The sequence below is a fragment of the Lissotriton helveticus genome, chromosome 4_1 (genome assembly GCF_964261635.1).
Source record: "Lissotriton helveticus chromosome 4_1, aLisHel1.1, whole genome shotgun sequence".
Classification (NCBI taxonomy): domain Eukaryota; kingdom Metazoa; phylum Chordata; class Amphibia; order Caudata; family Salamandridae; genus Lissotriton; species Lissotriton helveticus.
This window is the reverse complement of record NC_136063.1, coordinates 593880242-593895203: the sequence shown is the minus strand read 5'-3', so window position 1 is coordinate 593895203 and position 14962 is coordinate 593880242. Positions and strand designations below refer to the sequence as shown.

The following is a 14962-nucleotide window of genomic DNA, read 5'->3' as shown; positions in this document are numbered from 1 at the left end:
TGTGCCAACCTCTATTTCTCTTAGTTCGCTTCCCAGTTCGCTCGCGGGTACGCGAACCGGAAGCGACCCAAAAACAGTAAGTATAAGGGAAGGAAACAGACACTTATGTTAAAAGAAAGACAGCTATAAGGGAGTAAACTAGAGATACCATTACCCGTAATCCACTGCTGATGATGTCACATATTACATCATTCATGACATGCTCAGTGACATCATCAGCAGAGGATTGCGGGTTTTTTGGCAACATGCCTTATCCACGGTTTAATAACGCTGCCTTTTGCTTTATATAAGTTTTCAAATTGTATGAAATATATACCAATAGGTCGTTATGAACCTTTAGGTAGTGCTTTTCTTCATGAGGTCTGGTCGCTTCCATACACATACAGATGTTTCAAAGATGATCAAGAAGTTTATCTGAATGGAGAGGAATGCACTGAGACGCCAGATCATTCACTAATGTGTAGGCACATACAGTTACACGGTTCATGCAACAAACACCGACCAAATATGGCTTGCGTGTTGCAAGGCACGCCAGTTCCTGCTATCATCCCCACGTTCAAGTTGTTGGAAAATGGTAGTTATTTGATGCTCAATAATGAAGATTGTTCTGAGTTAATTAAAAGTATTCCTTTTATCGTAACAGTAAGTGAACGGGTTATTTGCTGCAGAAATGTTCTATTTCCTCCCACACATGAACATAGGGAGTTTTCAATCTGGCCACAAATACCAACCTTGGGACACGTTTCAACGGCATGGCAAGAATAAGAGCTCTTTTGTCTCAGAGAGAGGTGGCCTTGAGTTCGGCCCGTGAAACTTTCGTACTTCACATAGCGAACACCCATACAGAGGTGCAAAACCTTTTTCAATTAACATTTGCCTTTCAATTTCAGCAACATGTTTCCGACTATCTTTAACGCATCCTCCACAAAGTCCCTGGTGCACTTTTTTAAAGTTGTTACCAGTGGTCTCGTGACTTCATTTGAGAAAATCTTTGGAGTCATCCCTGCTTCCTTTCATTGTATTTTCTGCACTCTGGTTCGTGGATTGGCATTTTTACTTGCATTACCAGCGGACGCTCTTGTGCTTTTTTACATTTTTAAATATGGATGTCCCTCCTATGCAACCTCCGACCCTGCAGCTGCTGACACTGTTCCGCAATCGCATGCTAGAATATTATGGCACAATGCCGTTGGCGATATTAAGCACGGCATATGGATTATCTTTTCGGTTCTCCTACTTCACCTGTGTCCAGCCTGTATTTCACTGCCTGACCTGTGATTTCGATTGGGCCATTGATTTGTGTCTCTGCGGACCGGTTTCTCCTGACGTCGACTTTAATCAGCTGATGACTCCTATCATTACTCACGAGTTGGTTTGTCCTGGCGAAAGGATTATGGCTGTGGCATTGATGCATGGACTACTTGGTCCCTGGAATTTACTGGCGGCAGCACAGTCTTTCTTGGAAGAGAGCTTTCTTGAAAACCCACCGAGCTGTCCTCTGATGGTGATAGAGGATCCGGTGCTGGGAGAGCACGTATGTTCTTTTCCGCTTTTAAATTGGATGGCTGAACTGTTTTCGGATGAAGACGGTGACTTCCTATTGGAGGCTGTTGCAGCTTATTTTGCATACACAGTTATGTCATAGACCTTTTTCATGTTTGATATGCTGAGTACTAGCATTTCATTGACAATTCATTGACTTATTTGTCAAGTTTTTATTATTTACCTTGCCTATTGGCTTAAGACTCGATAAAGTACTTGGCTGTTTTATTTTTCTTTAGCATTAAATTTTCCTAGTTTTTAATGCTTTACCTTGCGGACCGTCCACATATAAACTTGCAATCTGCTCTCATGAGATGGCACTTCTATTATCTTATTCAGTTCGTTTCCGGATCATGAGGAGGTGTCATCTAGGTCCTGGATATCTTTACACCGTGTTAAGTTAGCATGGGCTCATTACCGGTTTAAACGCCATTTTTCCTTTTTTGCAACTTCTGCACACGACACTTAGTTGTTGCTTTAGCTTTCCACCTAGTAGTTCATCGTGGTTTACATGAGAATAATATGTTATTGGTCTACTATCTGCTTTACTTGTTAAACTATATCTGTACAGCGAGTGCTAAAGTTTCAAGAACAACACGATACAGAATTGTTATGAGGTCTGATCTCCACGACTTCATACTCATAACATAAGTGCAACTTCTGCCAATTCTGGGCATGAGGCGGGTTTTATATTGCTTTGCCGAACACACATACACAACAGTTGATGCGGTTCACATGAAGAGAGAGCTGGTGTATGGTGATGTGATTCCTTCAAATCTAAGACACTAAAGTATGGGCACGCCCTAAACCAACACAAAGAGACCTTCTTAGCAAATAATATAATATGTGTATTAGGGAGGGTGAGATATAAGCAGCCGCGGGCCGTTGAGGGAGTTACGGTGAGGCAGGGAGGCGGGGAGGGGGAGAAGCAGGGTGGAGCCCTCTCTACCTTGCCCCTCCCCCTCCCCGCCTCCCTGCCCCACCATAACTCCCTCCACGGCCCGCGGCTGCTTATAAGTGTTGCTAACTCTTATTCATTTACAGCATGTTAACATACTGTCACCATTCGCTTTTTATGTACTAGTAACTATGCTGGTAATTTTGCTACTGATAATATGTGTACTTGTATTCTCCACCCTGCTTCTCCCCCTCCCCGCCTCCCTGCCTCACCGTAACTCCCTCCACGGCCCGCGGCTGCTTATAAGTGTTGCTAACTCTTATTCATTTACAGCATGTTAACATACTATCACCATTCACTTTTTATGTACTAGTAACTATGCTGGTAATTTTGCTACTGATAATATGTGTACTTTTATTATCTAAGGTACTACGCCTGAGAAGACGGCATTAGTAAATAAACATTTCAAATACACATCTGTTCTTCTTAACTCCATGTTCTGGTTTCTAAGAAATCTATAACGACCGACTGTTCATGAGTTCCACGTATCCTGAGGTACTATAAGTTCATATTCTGGATTGTCTAAACATTGAGAGTTTGTTATATCCAATGTGACACTGTACCTAGCTTGCTAAGGAGTTTTTGATTACTAACGTGAGTTTTGGGACACCCTAATTCGCCGAGGTTCCAATCCTCTGTCCACAGTTCTGTGTGACAACAGAAACCCTGCGACAGGGGCACCCCCGACCCTTGCTGGAGCTTCATCACACTTGCGATACAACTCCAGCAATGCATTCGCCGAGGTTCCAATCCTCTGTCCACAGTTGTGTGTGAGAACAGAAACCCTGCGACAGGGGCACCCCCGACCCTTGCTGGAGCTTCATCACACTTGCGATACAACTCCAGCAATGCGCCACCTTTACGGCACAGATACATCACGCATCTGTGCTGTTTTTGCCCCATGATGCGTCGCATTGTAAATGCAGCACACCATAGGTGACGGAACAGCGGCACAGAATGACTAACACATCCCTGGTGATGCGCCAGTCATCATAAATGTATCCCTATGCTTCTTATCTTGTTAGAGATGAACCGCCATATATATCATCAAAGTTTTTTGCATTTCCTAAATAGCGAACTTTAAGGAATAAATAGCGATTCTTTACCATTCCTAGTTTGCGATGAGCTATTTGCTAATTAGCCGAATGTAGCCCAATGAAGCCCAATGTAGCCCAATGTAGCCCAAAGATGGCCGCCAGACACACAAAAAAACAAATGTAGCCCAAATATCAGCCAGATGTAGCCCAACTATAGCCCAGTGACAGAATGACCAATCAGCTTCGCAAACCTCCGTTACGCGAAGCGGAGCGCTGTTACAGATATATATCTTTTTTTGAACGTTAATTTCTCAAAATCCACTGGAGCACATATATTGAGACCTAGCAAAGGCACATCGGGCTACCAGTCCCTAATATTTTGCCAAGTTTCGTGCAAATCCATTCAGCCGTTCAATTATTATTATTATTATTTTTTTTTGCCCCGCGGGGCCCTTTTAAAACCTCCACATCAAACCTAGGGGGTCAGCGAGGATCTACTATGCCCCCTTATAGTTATTTCCCCCTTTGTTTTGACCTCCTCTTGTCTCTCGATCCTACCGAGAGACAAGATGGCGGCCGCTACGGACTGTTTGGAATGTTGACAGACGCCGGAGAACCAATCAGCTTCGCTTCACAAAGCTCCGTTGCGCGAAAAGTCCGCGAACCAGAGCGCTGCCCGGTCCGCTGTTACAGATATATATCTTTTTTTAAACGTTAATTTCTCAAAATCCACTGGAGCACATATATTGAGACCTACAAAAGGAACATCGGGCTACCAGTCCCTACAATTTTGCCAAGTTTCGTGCAAATCCATTCAGCCGTTCGGGCTAAAAGTGAGGCCAACCGCCCTATGGAAAACTCAATGTTAAAAACACGTTTTGGGACCCCCCTTTTTTCTCGGCCCCCACTGGACGAACCCCCCCCAAATTTTCAAGGGCTGCTCAGAAACAAAATGTGCCATTTTCCTGAAAATTTCAGCCAATTCCGTCCACAAACGCCAAAGTTATTAGACATAGAATTTTCAAAAAACCCATAGAGAAAAAATCCTAACTATATATACCTACTGGCGACCGCCAGTAGGTAATATATATATATATACATATACATATATATATATACACACACACACACACAAATATTCTCTGAAACAAACGTCACATACATTATAGTTAGGCTCAGATTTCACTCGTACAAAACCACTGAAATTCAGCAGTTATATTTACCTGCGCTAACTATAACTTACAATGCACTTAAGCCCCCGAATGCACTGCTGATGACCTCACATATTACATCACTCACGACATGGGGCGCCAACCCCCAGGCCGATTTCGGCCCGGGGACCCAATGTCCTGCGGCCTGGGTAATTTGCAATGGGGGAGGCAGGGGGAACACGGCCCTCCTCCCCAGGCCAATTTCAGCCCTGGGGATCCCATTAGCCAGGGCCCAGCCATTAACACATGGAGAGGGGGGGTGGCCATTAGTACTGAGTGCTAGGTTATGTTAAAATACATTTGTAATGCGCACATACACCGGAGTGGTTTCATGGCGCTACTTTGATTGATATCCAAGTCCTGGAGGGTTATTCAAAAAGCCTGTCGGAATAGCCAAGTTTTAAGGAGGCTTCTAAAGCCAAGAAGATTGGTGCAAAAGTGAATTTCAGAGGGGAGGAAGTTCCAGAACATGGGGGCCAAAATAGCAAACCTGGCACCACCAATGCGCTTCAATTTAAAAGAGGGACTAGACAAAAGTTGCTTGTGGGCTGAGCGGAGATTGCGTGTGGGGGCGTACTTGTTAATCAAGTTGTTCACAAATTTGGGGCTTCTTCCATTGAGTGACTTAAAAATAAGGCCCAGCGCTGAGCAACCGGAAGCCAATGTAGTTTCTTTAGAAGAGGAGTGACATGATGGTGCCTAGGTTGATGAACAATCAGACGTGCTGCCTGATTTTGTACCATCAGCAGGCGTTTGGATAGGTCTTTTTTATTTTCCTTGAGTTGGAAAAGCAGGTGGAGATCACCGACCAAATCTGAGGCTTCAAAGTGAGATCCTGACTGATTATTACCCCAAGGCTCTTGGCATAGCTAGATGGAGAAGTGGACTGGCCCAGCTCCCTGGGCCAGAAATGAGGGCCCCAGGGATTTTTAGAGATACCACCAGTTAAAACCAACTCTCTCTTATCCGGATCAAGTTTAAGATTGTTACTGTTCATCCACTGACTAATGAACAGCATGGTAGACTGAAAGGCATAGACCGACTCCGAGGAGTTGCTGATGGAAAAGATAAGTTAAAAATCATCCGCATAGTTAAATGTACAAACTTGACGCTCTTTCAGGGCTCGGACAAGAGGGAGAAGGTAAAGATTGGACAACAGGGGAGACAGTGAGGAGCCTGAGGTACTCCGCAAGAAATTCGGATTCTGGGGGCAGCAAACTGAGCAGTACCGACTGCCTGAGAGCAATTTTCCAAAAAGGAGCTGATCCAGCCTAAAGCAGGTCCCGAAATTCCCGCGTCCCTCACACGGCCGACCAAAAGATTATGGTCAACCATGTCAAAGGCTGCCGAAAGATCAAGCAAGACAAGAGCCTGCGAGGAACCACCATCGACCTCACTGCGGAGAGTATCCAACACTATGGTAGAATATATATATATATATATATATATATATATATATATATATATATATATATATATATATATATATGGCAAAATACTTTGTCCTTTTCTATCTCGGCGTGGATGGCACTATGCTAATCCTATGCTTAAAGATTTTGATAGAAAATCAGACATTTGAGGTGAGCAGATCTAGAGTATCGCTGGTGTTGAGAGTGCTCTATACAGGAGCTGCTTTCCACCTAAACTTGAGAACTACCCAGAGTTCTCTACTTCTTTTTTGCATAATTTAGTCGTCACTCTATGCCTGAAAGGGTATTTTTTTGACTTGTACTGGGTGCTCCCTAGTGTCTGGACAAAACTATACCTCTCTGAAGAGCTCTAATTAGAGCGAAACACTGTGTCAGGGGTTGCTTTTACTCATTTCAGGTTGGCTTGGTTGGTATTTTACCAATTCAAAGGTGTAATATTGTGCCTGGAGTGGTAAATGGCTTTTGTCATTTTACAGCTCGGCAAGGACAGCACTGTGCTAGTCCTATGCTTAAAGACTTTGCTGTAGAAATGGCAAAAGACTTTGTCCTTTTCTATCTTGGTTCAATCAGTTTCCATAGGAAGAACTTTTTCGGTTTCAAATTACTTTGGCATCATTCAACAAATCCACACTAAATTTCCAAAACTAATATGACTCTCACTTCAGCTGCTGTCTTGTAAAATTTTGTGGTGGTCCGTCAAGTGGGGGCTGAGAAAAATGTTAATTCCCACAGGAACTTCAGACACGGGTACAGCCCGAACTGCTGAACGGAATTACACCAAATTTGCCAGAAAGATCAATATTGGTCCAGGGAAGTGTCTTTTTCTGATTTGGTCTAAATCCGTTCAGAAGTTGCGGAGTTATTAAAAGAAATGTAAGTTTGTATATATAGGTACGCAAACGCACTGCAAACCCTCCCGATCTCGTGCTGAGATCTGATTGGCAGCTAACACTTCAAATCAGGAAATGTTACCAGCCATCTAGGGAGTCACCTCAAAAAGTTTTTAAAACAGTAAAAAAAAAAAAAAAGTGTGGAGCCATGGCTTGCGCCGAAAAAAATAATAATAAAGTGAAACGTGGTCTCCCATGTTTCTTTTCGAATAGACCCCTGGTTGGGCCAGGTCCTGTGGGCATTACCATTTATAAATATGTGGGGGGTGCCGAGCGGGCTCCCTCCTCACAGCCCCAGGGACTGCTACCTTCCTGGGGCACTATCAAAATATATGTGGGTAGGCCTCTGATGAGCCTGCCTGTGCCCCAGGTACCGCCACCTCTCTGGGAGAAGTCATATTAAATTAATGCACGGAGCCTTTTGCAATTCAAGTTAGTTACGGTGCACTTTTTTTTTGCTGGCCTTTGCTCGTGTGTTTGGAATGCTGTGTATGTTGGCTTTCCAGGTTAAATGCGTGCAGCTGATTTTGCAACCACAAGTGGTTATTTTTTTAGTTGAGAAACTCACTGGTTATTTTGATTGCCTTGGCTCGGAATGCAAGTTTTACTTTTATTAACAATAAATACATGTGGAGAGCTGATGCAGAGATCCCGCCCATGCCTCATTGTAACTGCCCAATGCCCACGCATACCCCCATAAAAAAGGAGAGAGCAATTCATCCATATAAAATAAGGCATGCCCTTGGTTTTTTGGAAATTCTTTCTCATTCAAAACAAGTGTAGCCCATCGGTTTATTTCGTACAATTGGTTTGTTCTTTGTAGTAAAACCCCGGCCCGCCTCCTCAGGATTGACTGAAGTTACACTGTTGTCTTCCGTCAAGAAACTATCAGAAGGTATGAGTTGTAGCCTATTTTACCAAATGGAGTGCGTTAAGGGTAAATAGGAGCACAAGTAGTGATGAATGTACATATTTTTGTTGTTTTAGATTGCTTCAATATGCTTTTACTAAGGAGCCCTGATGAAAGCCCGCAAAGGAATTAACCGTGGCCAGAAACACGTCGGCATATTCTTTATTTGATATGAAACAGTCAAACTATTAAATCAGGACATCTATATTGAATTTATCTGTGAATGGTTTAGTTTCTCTGGTTGTACATAATAATTCTTTATAATTTGTATAACCAAACGTGATTCACTCACTACTCACATGACGTATTGTGCAATTTATGAATGTGTGTTATTGAAGTATTATTGATTTTGTCCATTGTAAATGTCTATATGTGATTAAAATTTGGAATTTTTTGTAGACCTTGTTCATGTTTCTTTTGGAAATAAGAGAGTTTCCTACTTAAACTAAGAATTAATTAAAAAAACAAATGGGTAAATAAACAGCCCGCACCACTAAAAGCATATGGAGTGGTCATTTTTCATAAAATAGTTTGGATTTCAGGTACTTTTTTTTTTTACACAAATTGACCATTGGCCCTACCTGTTTCCAGTCATTTGGGCCTAACCCCCCTTTTTTCATCCAATGCCCAAGCAGAGGAGCCAGTGCAGCCTGAAACGTAGCAGCAGCAGTGCAAGCACTACTGGGCGCATGGCATGGTGCAAACCTATTTTTTGGGTCTGGCTAAATACGGACATCTTACCCGGAACTTTAAGGCAGTGCTACGAGTGCTGTGCAGTTACAGGAACCCACCTCATTGCCATACAGCATGTCCTGAGAGGAGACTAGTTCTACTCGGGCAGAGAGATGTCTAGAGGGATTTCAGCTACCTGTTGACTCATTATCTCCCCAGTGGAAGAAGGAGCTGGTGGATGGAAAACGAGGAGGGCATAAAAGAAAGCCAGCTGGTACTAGCAATGGACAAGAGACTCTAATTGCAATCATGTATGCCTGTCATAGTTAAAACTTTTGCCTTCTTGAAATGATAATTTCCCATTGCATATTTAGTTCAATTGTGTGAGAGATTTGCCCAAAAGTAAGCTATTCATAATGCTTTAGTGAAGGATGCATCAATGCTTGCCTATTTGTGCATGACAAGCTAATAAGCAGCGCTCATTTTGTGTCATAAAGTTTGAGATTGTGCTCGACCTTTCAGTTCAATTAAAGGTATTGTGTCTCCATATACCATTTTTAGACACACATTGTAAGTACTGCAATTACTACAAGGTAGCCTTGATGCTTTCATAACAGTTTGCACTCCTTTCCAGACTCCTGCCGGCCCGTTCATACCCAGGACACGCATATGTCTCTCCCCCCCACCCTTTTCATCTGGCTCCTGTTACATGGCCCACCCCTTGTGTAGGGGGTGAGGAAGTGGGCGGAGAAAGTCACTGCATCCCCAGAGCTAGTGAAATTGGGTTCCCTCTGGCACGCCACGTTAGCCAGAGTTTGATGACAGGCCGCGTGAGGGATAAGATTTGGAGGCGGTTCCAAGCGCCTGTCTTCTGTGGTTATATAACCACCCCAGGTAGTGCAGCTTGGGTCCCTTACCTCATCTCCACTTAGGGGTCAGAGATATCTAGGGGGAGGAAGGTTCTCAAAATTATGTGGAAGTAAAGGATCAAATTATGCATGGCACACCTTTATAAAAGTGCACTGGGAACAAACCAGGGCAGTGATCCCTCTTACAAATAATGTGCTGCCCTTAGGGCAGCTGCAAATGAGCACTGCCCTATGGGTAGTCATTAGTGAAAGACAGAGTGGCTGTTTGAAGCAGTCAGCCAGTCAGTCAGTCAGTCAGTCAGTCAGTCAGTCTTTCACTGTACAAGGTGCAACACGTCTGCATTTAAAAGAGAGGACAGAGATCCCCCTGCAGGTAGGCACAGTGAGTGACTGCACCTACCTGCAGGGGGATCTCTAGGGAGGGGTCCATGGGACCTCCTTTAATTCCTGATGCCCTCAGGGGGCACAGTGAGTGTGCGCCACATCTTTGTGGCGTAGTCGGTGCACCTCATGACAGCTTCACTGCCTGTGAGCCTGAGTCCATAATACGGCCCAGGTGCAGAGGCAAAGGGATTCCCTCATTTGCATGGGACCATGTAAATGAGGGCATGCCTTCTGAAGATAGCACTGGCACTACATTTGCACCCGCCCTATCAGTATTACAGAAGGGGCTACACACGCGTCTGAGGCCCCTTCTGCAATACCACAGTGCTCTGGGGCAAAGAAAAAACGCAAATGCCAGGGACACTGTGTGTAATACACCACCCCCACGTGTTTGTTGTCGGGACTATTTCATTAATAAAATCTCGGGTAAAGAAAAGGCACATCGTCAATGATTTATCCCATCTTCCCCTGTGTCTAAAGTACAATTTGTAAAATTTTGAGAAAGTTACTATTTTACTCAATTACAAATGATGAAAACTGGTTATGGCCATGTAAAAAATTTACCCCCTAATAATCCAAAAAAGAAAATGGAATAACACTGCATTAATCGTTAATTTTGAACACTAAAACGAAATCAGGCAGCAGACGATGATGGGACCACTAAAATGATGAGAGCAAAGGACTGTGATGGGGTGCCGTCTTATGAAATGTTGCCGTTCAGAAGACGGAAGGTGGAAGCTAAAAAAGTAGGGTTTCACTTACTATCAATAGCTGTGAACACTAAGTTTTACGGCAACAAGTTGAAATAAAGTAGTTTTGGGCCACCTTCAATTGGCGATGAACATCGCAGTGGACTGCACAGCGTTTCTTAGATGTTGTGATGATATACTGGGTACAAGGGTGTTAGCCTCAAAGCAAAGGCAGTTGCGTTGGCCTGCCATGACTGCCTTGCCTACCTTTCTTCATTCATAAATGTTGTTTCTCCCTGCCTGTTAGCCCTTCATCCCATGGTACCCTGCAGGAGTTGTGAGTAAGCTAATGCCCTGCTACTGCTTAGTATGAAATAAAAATGTTTTAATTACCTTAACTGTGTGGTGCTCGACGACTCCTGCATATTGATTCGACTAACAGTATTGTTTGTGAGTTTCGTTACTGCTCATCTTGCAATCAGAGCTAAATGAGAACACGACACGTAATGCAATTACGCGCATATACTCAACTCTGTAAACTAATTTAGTCTCAGTGCTGGAAGACCGGAAGTGAGGAATTTGGTTGCTCGAGCATGGAAAAACTAGTTTAATCATCATCAGGGATTTACGAGACAAAATCATCTGGTCTAGTTGCCAGCATTCACGTGTTTTCAGCAGTGTGAAGACAATGCACATGAGCAGCAGCCAATCTACTATTCCTAGCTCCGTTTATCAAGGATACCAGAGTGCAGCTGCAAGTTGAACATTCTATTCTATTCTATACTCTTTGAGGCTTTGAGTAAGTCTCTTGCTCATGATTAGATGGGTTTGAGGTCTATATCCCTTCCCTTATCCTGATTCGATAGCTTTCCTCCCTTTTCTTGTGTTTATCCAGTAACATTTCAGAGTCATTGTGTTTAATTGAGCGCACATTCACTGCCACCACTTTTTAATGCATTTTGTTAAAGCTTTACCAAAATCCATTCAAAGTTGGCTACCACGGATGTTTGCTCATCACTGGCTACTGTCTTTGAATGCTTTTGGTTAAAGCATTGCCAAAATACATTCACACCTCTGTCCTTTAATGCTGGGAAATACAATTGTTGCCCCAGTCTTGGGCCTCACTAGGCTAGATCAGATTATTTCAAAAGTTCCCAGGCCTCCTGTCTACCTCACAGCAAAACTCCCTGATGAGGGGCAGCCTGTATATTTCAGCAGTACTAGTGAAGACCCACAGAGATGCACTATGTCTACAATACAGAAACAATAAAAGGGGAATCTGGGTGGGCAGGTTATTTGTGGCATTTGGTGTGGCCAAGGATCCAATTTGGTGTGTGTTTTTAGACTGCGAGTTTGTAGGGGGAATGTTTGTAGGGGTAGTGCATCACAACCAAGGAGGAAGAACAACAAGCCACGAAGACTCTTCACTCATGCGTCAAAGAAAGGGAAAAAAAACACTCAAACGATGCTGAAACCTAAATATTTTCTCTTACTCTGTACAAAACATGCTTTAAGAGCATATCAGGATGGCACGGTGTGGAAGATCTCCAATAAAATCAATGCTTCATACGTGTTCATATTGGATGCAGACAATGTTAAGCCGAAGGAAAAGTTATTTACAAGCTACCATAGTTCTCGATTATGAGAACTGAATTTATCAACATTAACAATTCCTTGACCAATGCGGGGAACCCATAACACTTTTAAACATGCATGCCTATTTAAAGACATGGCCATTTAAACCATGAAACTGACAATCTATACACAGAGGTCTCAAAAAGTTCATAAAGCCTTTTCAGTGGAAAAGGAAAGCAAACAGGATATAGCATGTAGTAAAAAAAGGAAACGTGCTTTTAAGATCTTAAGCCAACCCTGCAATTAAGGACACTAATTTGGCAAGTTAGAATAAGTCTTTATAATATGGTAACTAAAGGACTTTCCGATTTCCTGGGGAGGTCGGAAGGATCGGTCACAAATTCAGTGAAAATACACGATACAAAAGTAAGACGGCAAACAATTAACTGTTACTTGCCATCATGGGATTTACAACTATATACATGAAACAACATTAATTAGCAAACTCAATCTCGTCTTCACTAGTGGAAAACACCAAATCAAGAGGCTGGTCAAGAGGTAAATCACCATTATATAAAAGATAACTAACAACATGTTACAGGCAGAAGCTTAGCCTGCTTAGTCATCAGTTCTGGAGTCCAAATCAGTGACCTCACTTACAGAGAGATGATCTGTAATCAAGACATTTTAATGTCAGTGCGAGATGGCATGAACTTCCATCAAGAGGATCCTTAAATTTGTTTGCTGCTGCGTATTCATGTAACACACTGACAAGATGATGTCGAGTTATGTCAGTAGCCAAGGTGTTCTTTAGAGCTCGCTACAATGACCTTAAGGCTAGGTGAACATTTCTAAGTTCCATTATTAGGGGCTCAAGCCAAAAAGCCTTTAGTGCTTCTAAGACCAATTTAGATGTGTAAATGTCATGAGTTAAGAGTGCAAAATTCACAAATCATGACTTTCCACTCATACATCAATATATTAATGCAATACGACTCCAGTGTAGCACATTATTACATACCTATACTTCTACAACCTGGGGATGGGAGCGGGATTACAAGGGCGGAAAAATAAGTAAACACACAAGCTTCTGAGAATTCACAAACTTTTGCAAAGCATATTCGTTGCATGGATACAACTGCAAATGTATTTCTGTCATGGATTAAAGTTTATCTGTAGCCAGGTTAGGAGGGAAGACATCAAACCCCATAATCGATGGTGGTCTCAGGAAAAGATTTTTCCCCATTGGGAAAAATGGTTTTCCCATGGAGGGAAAAAAATACTTAACCATGAATTTGCACCGGAGGAGCTATTTTTGCATTTAAAAAATGCCAGTATCAGCTCATGAAAAAAATTGAATTCACAAAAGAGAACCACTGGCATCACCAGACAGGAGTACATTTCCAAATGATGTTTTGAATCATGCCTAGGATTTGAGGTAGCAGTTTCCTGCCAACAGGCACTTCATGATAGGTTAGTCTCTAATGTCCCCAAAGGGAGAACCTCTACAAATTGCCACCGAAAGTGTTGATTGGTCCTCCTAGTTTCACTGGTGCAATTCCAATGGTCCTCTATTTACTCCTACAGGTCTCCTATGAAGCCCTGCATTTAGTACCGTTTAAATGCAGAAACTTAGTAAATCTGGGCAGAGCCTAGTGCTCAGACATTCTAACTGCACATAGAAGAAAGGGACTTGGCAGTGAATAGTAAAAGTGGTGACCTCTTGATCTGCATGGTCAAACTTGGGCCTTAAAAGCACACATCAGTTTTTGTTCTGCAAGGTTGTGCTATCAGTCTACCTTCCTTCATTACTACATAAAAAGAGAAGGCAGTTTAGAGGCCGTCGGTAAAATTACTATTTCAATTTAAAGTAAATAAATAATTATCAAAGAGTTTAATTTAAAAAGACTAGTTTTCCTCTAGTGGGATAGATTATGAGAGAAAGAGAAAGAGAGAGAAAGATATCTATAAATATCTATATATAGGAGAATGTGTGTATGCTCAATCCAATTAAGAACACAGTTTTTAGCTTGTGAAACAAGTGTACAATAGTTACTTGATCAAACATGCACTTAAGCTGTCACATCGTACCTCCTCTCCGCTATCTCCCTTCACAACTTGCTGCGCTTTCATAACTTTGGTTGAGGCGATGGCTGTTGCTAAAGCCTAAAAAGAATGAAAACAAGCTTCAGGGCGCGTAACCTCACAGTCAAAACTAACACACCTGATCAACTGCTTGCACAATCACTTACCTCTGCTTTCAGGTCAGATCTGATGCGTACCACGCATCTCTGAATGGCCATCTGAAACGTAAAGCTAATGACCCCTTTTATTTTCAACAAGGCATCTTCACAAAGGCTCCGTCGTGACTAAAAAAATGAAATAGACATCAATTTGGAAGTAACTAAAAAGTAACAAAACATTCACATGCACTAACAATGCTAAAACATTAATTAAAGACCTCTTAATACCAACGGTTTGTGCACCGCAACACTTTTTGAAATTATCACGGCACAGTGGATTTGAGCATGTTTTGCTTACATTCAGAAATGCCTCTCGATGGGCTGAAGTGGAAATAATGAGAAGGAAAAGTGCTCGAGTCAAAAATGCTTTGCGCCATATGATAAGCCGAACAGTCCCCCATGGTCAGGCTCTGACTGACTGAAGTGCTCATCGATGAGCGGTTAGTGTGTACGTTGCTATTTATCAGACACCTTGTGCACGTACTGACTAGATTCATCCAAGCAGCTGTTGTGTCCTTCAGCTATGAGTCGTGGCAGTTACCGTCGTGCAAG

At 42.6% G+C, this 14962-nt stretch overlaps 1 protein-coding gene across 2 annotated transcripts in view; it reads right to left on the bottom strand.

Moving 5' to 3' along the window:
• The window catches only part of ARMC1 (armadillo repeat containing 1), a 185848-nt gene that overhangs the window by 15295 nt on the left and 155591 nt on the right, over nucleotides 1–14962 (bottom strand). For both annotated transcript variants that reach the window (XR_013610535.1, XM_078687241.1), the window contains exons 5-6: nucleotides 14420–14536; nucleotides 14259–14333 (exon numbers count right to left, since the gene is read on the bottom strand). Coding sequence is in view for 1 of the 2 variants with exons in the window: in XM_078687241.1 (XP_078543367.1) it covers nucleotides 14259–14333; nucleotides 14420–14536 (192 nt within the window). In the remaining variant the exon portion in view is untranslated. The remainder of the gene's footprint in view (nucleotides 1–14258; nucleotides 14334–14419; nucleotides 14537–14962) is intronic.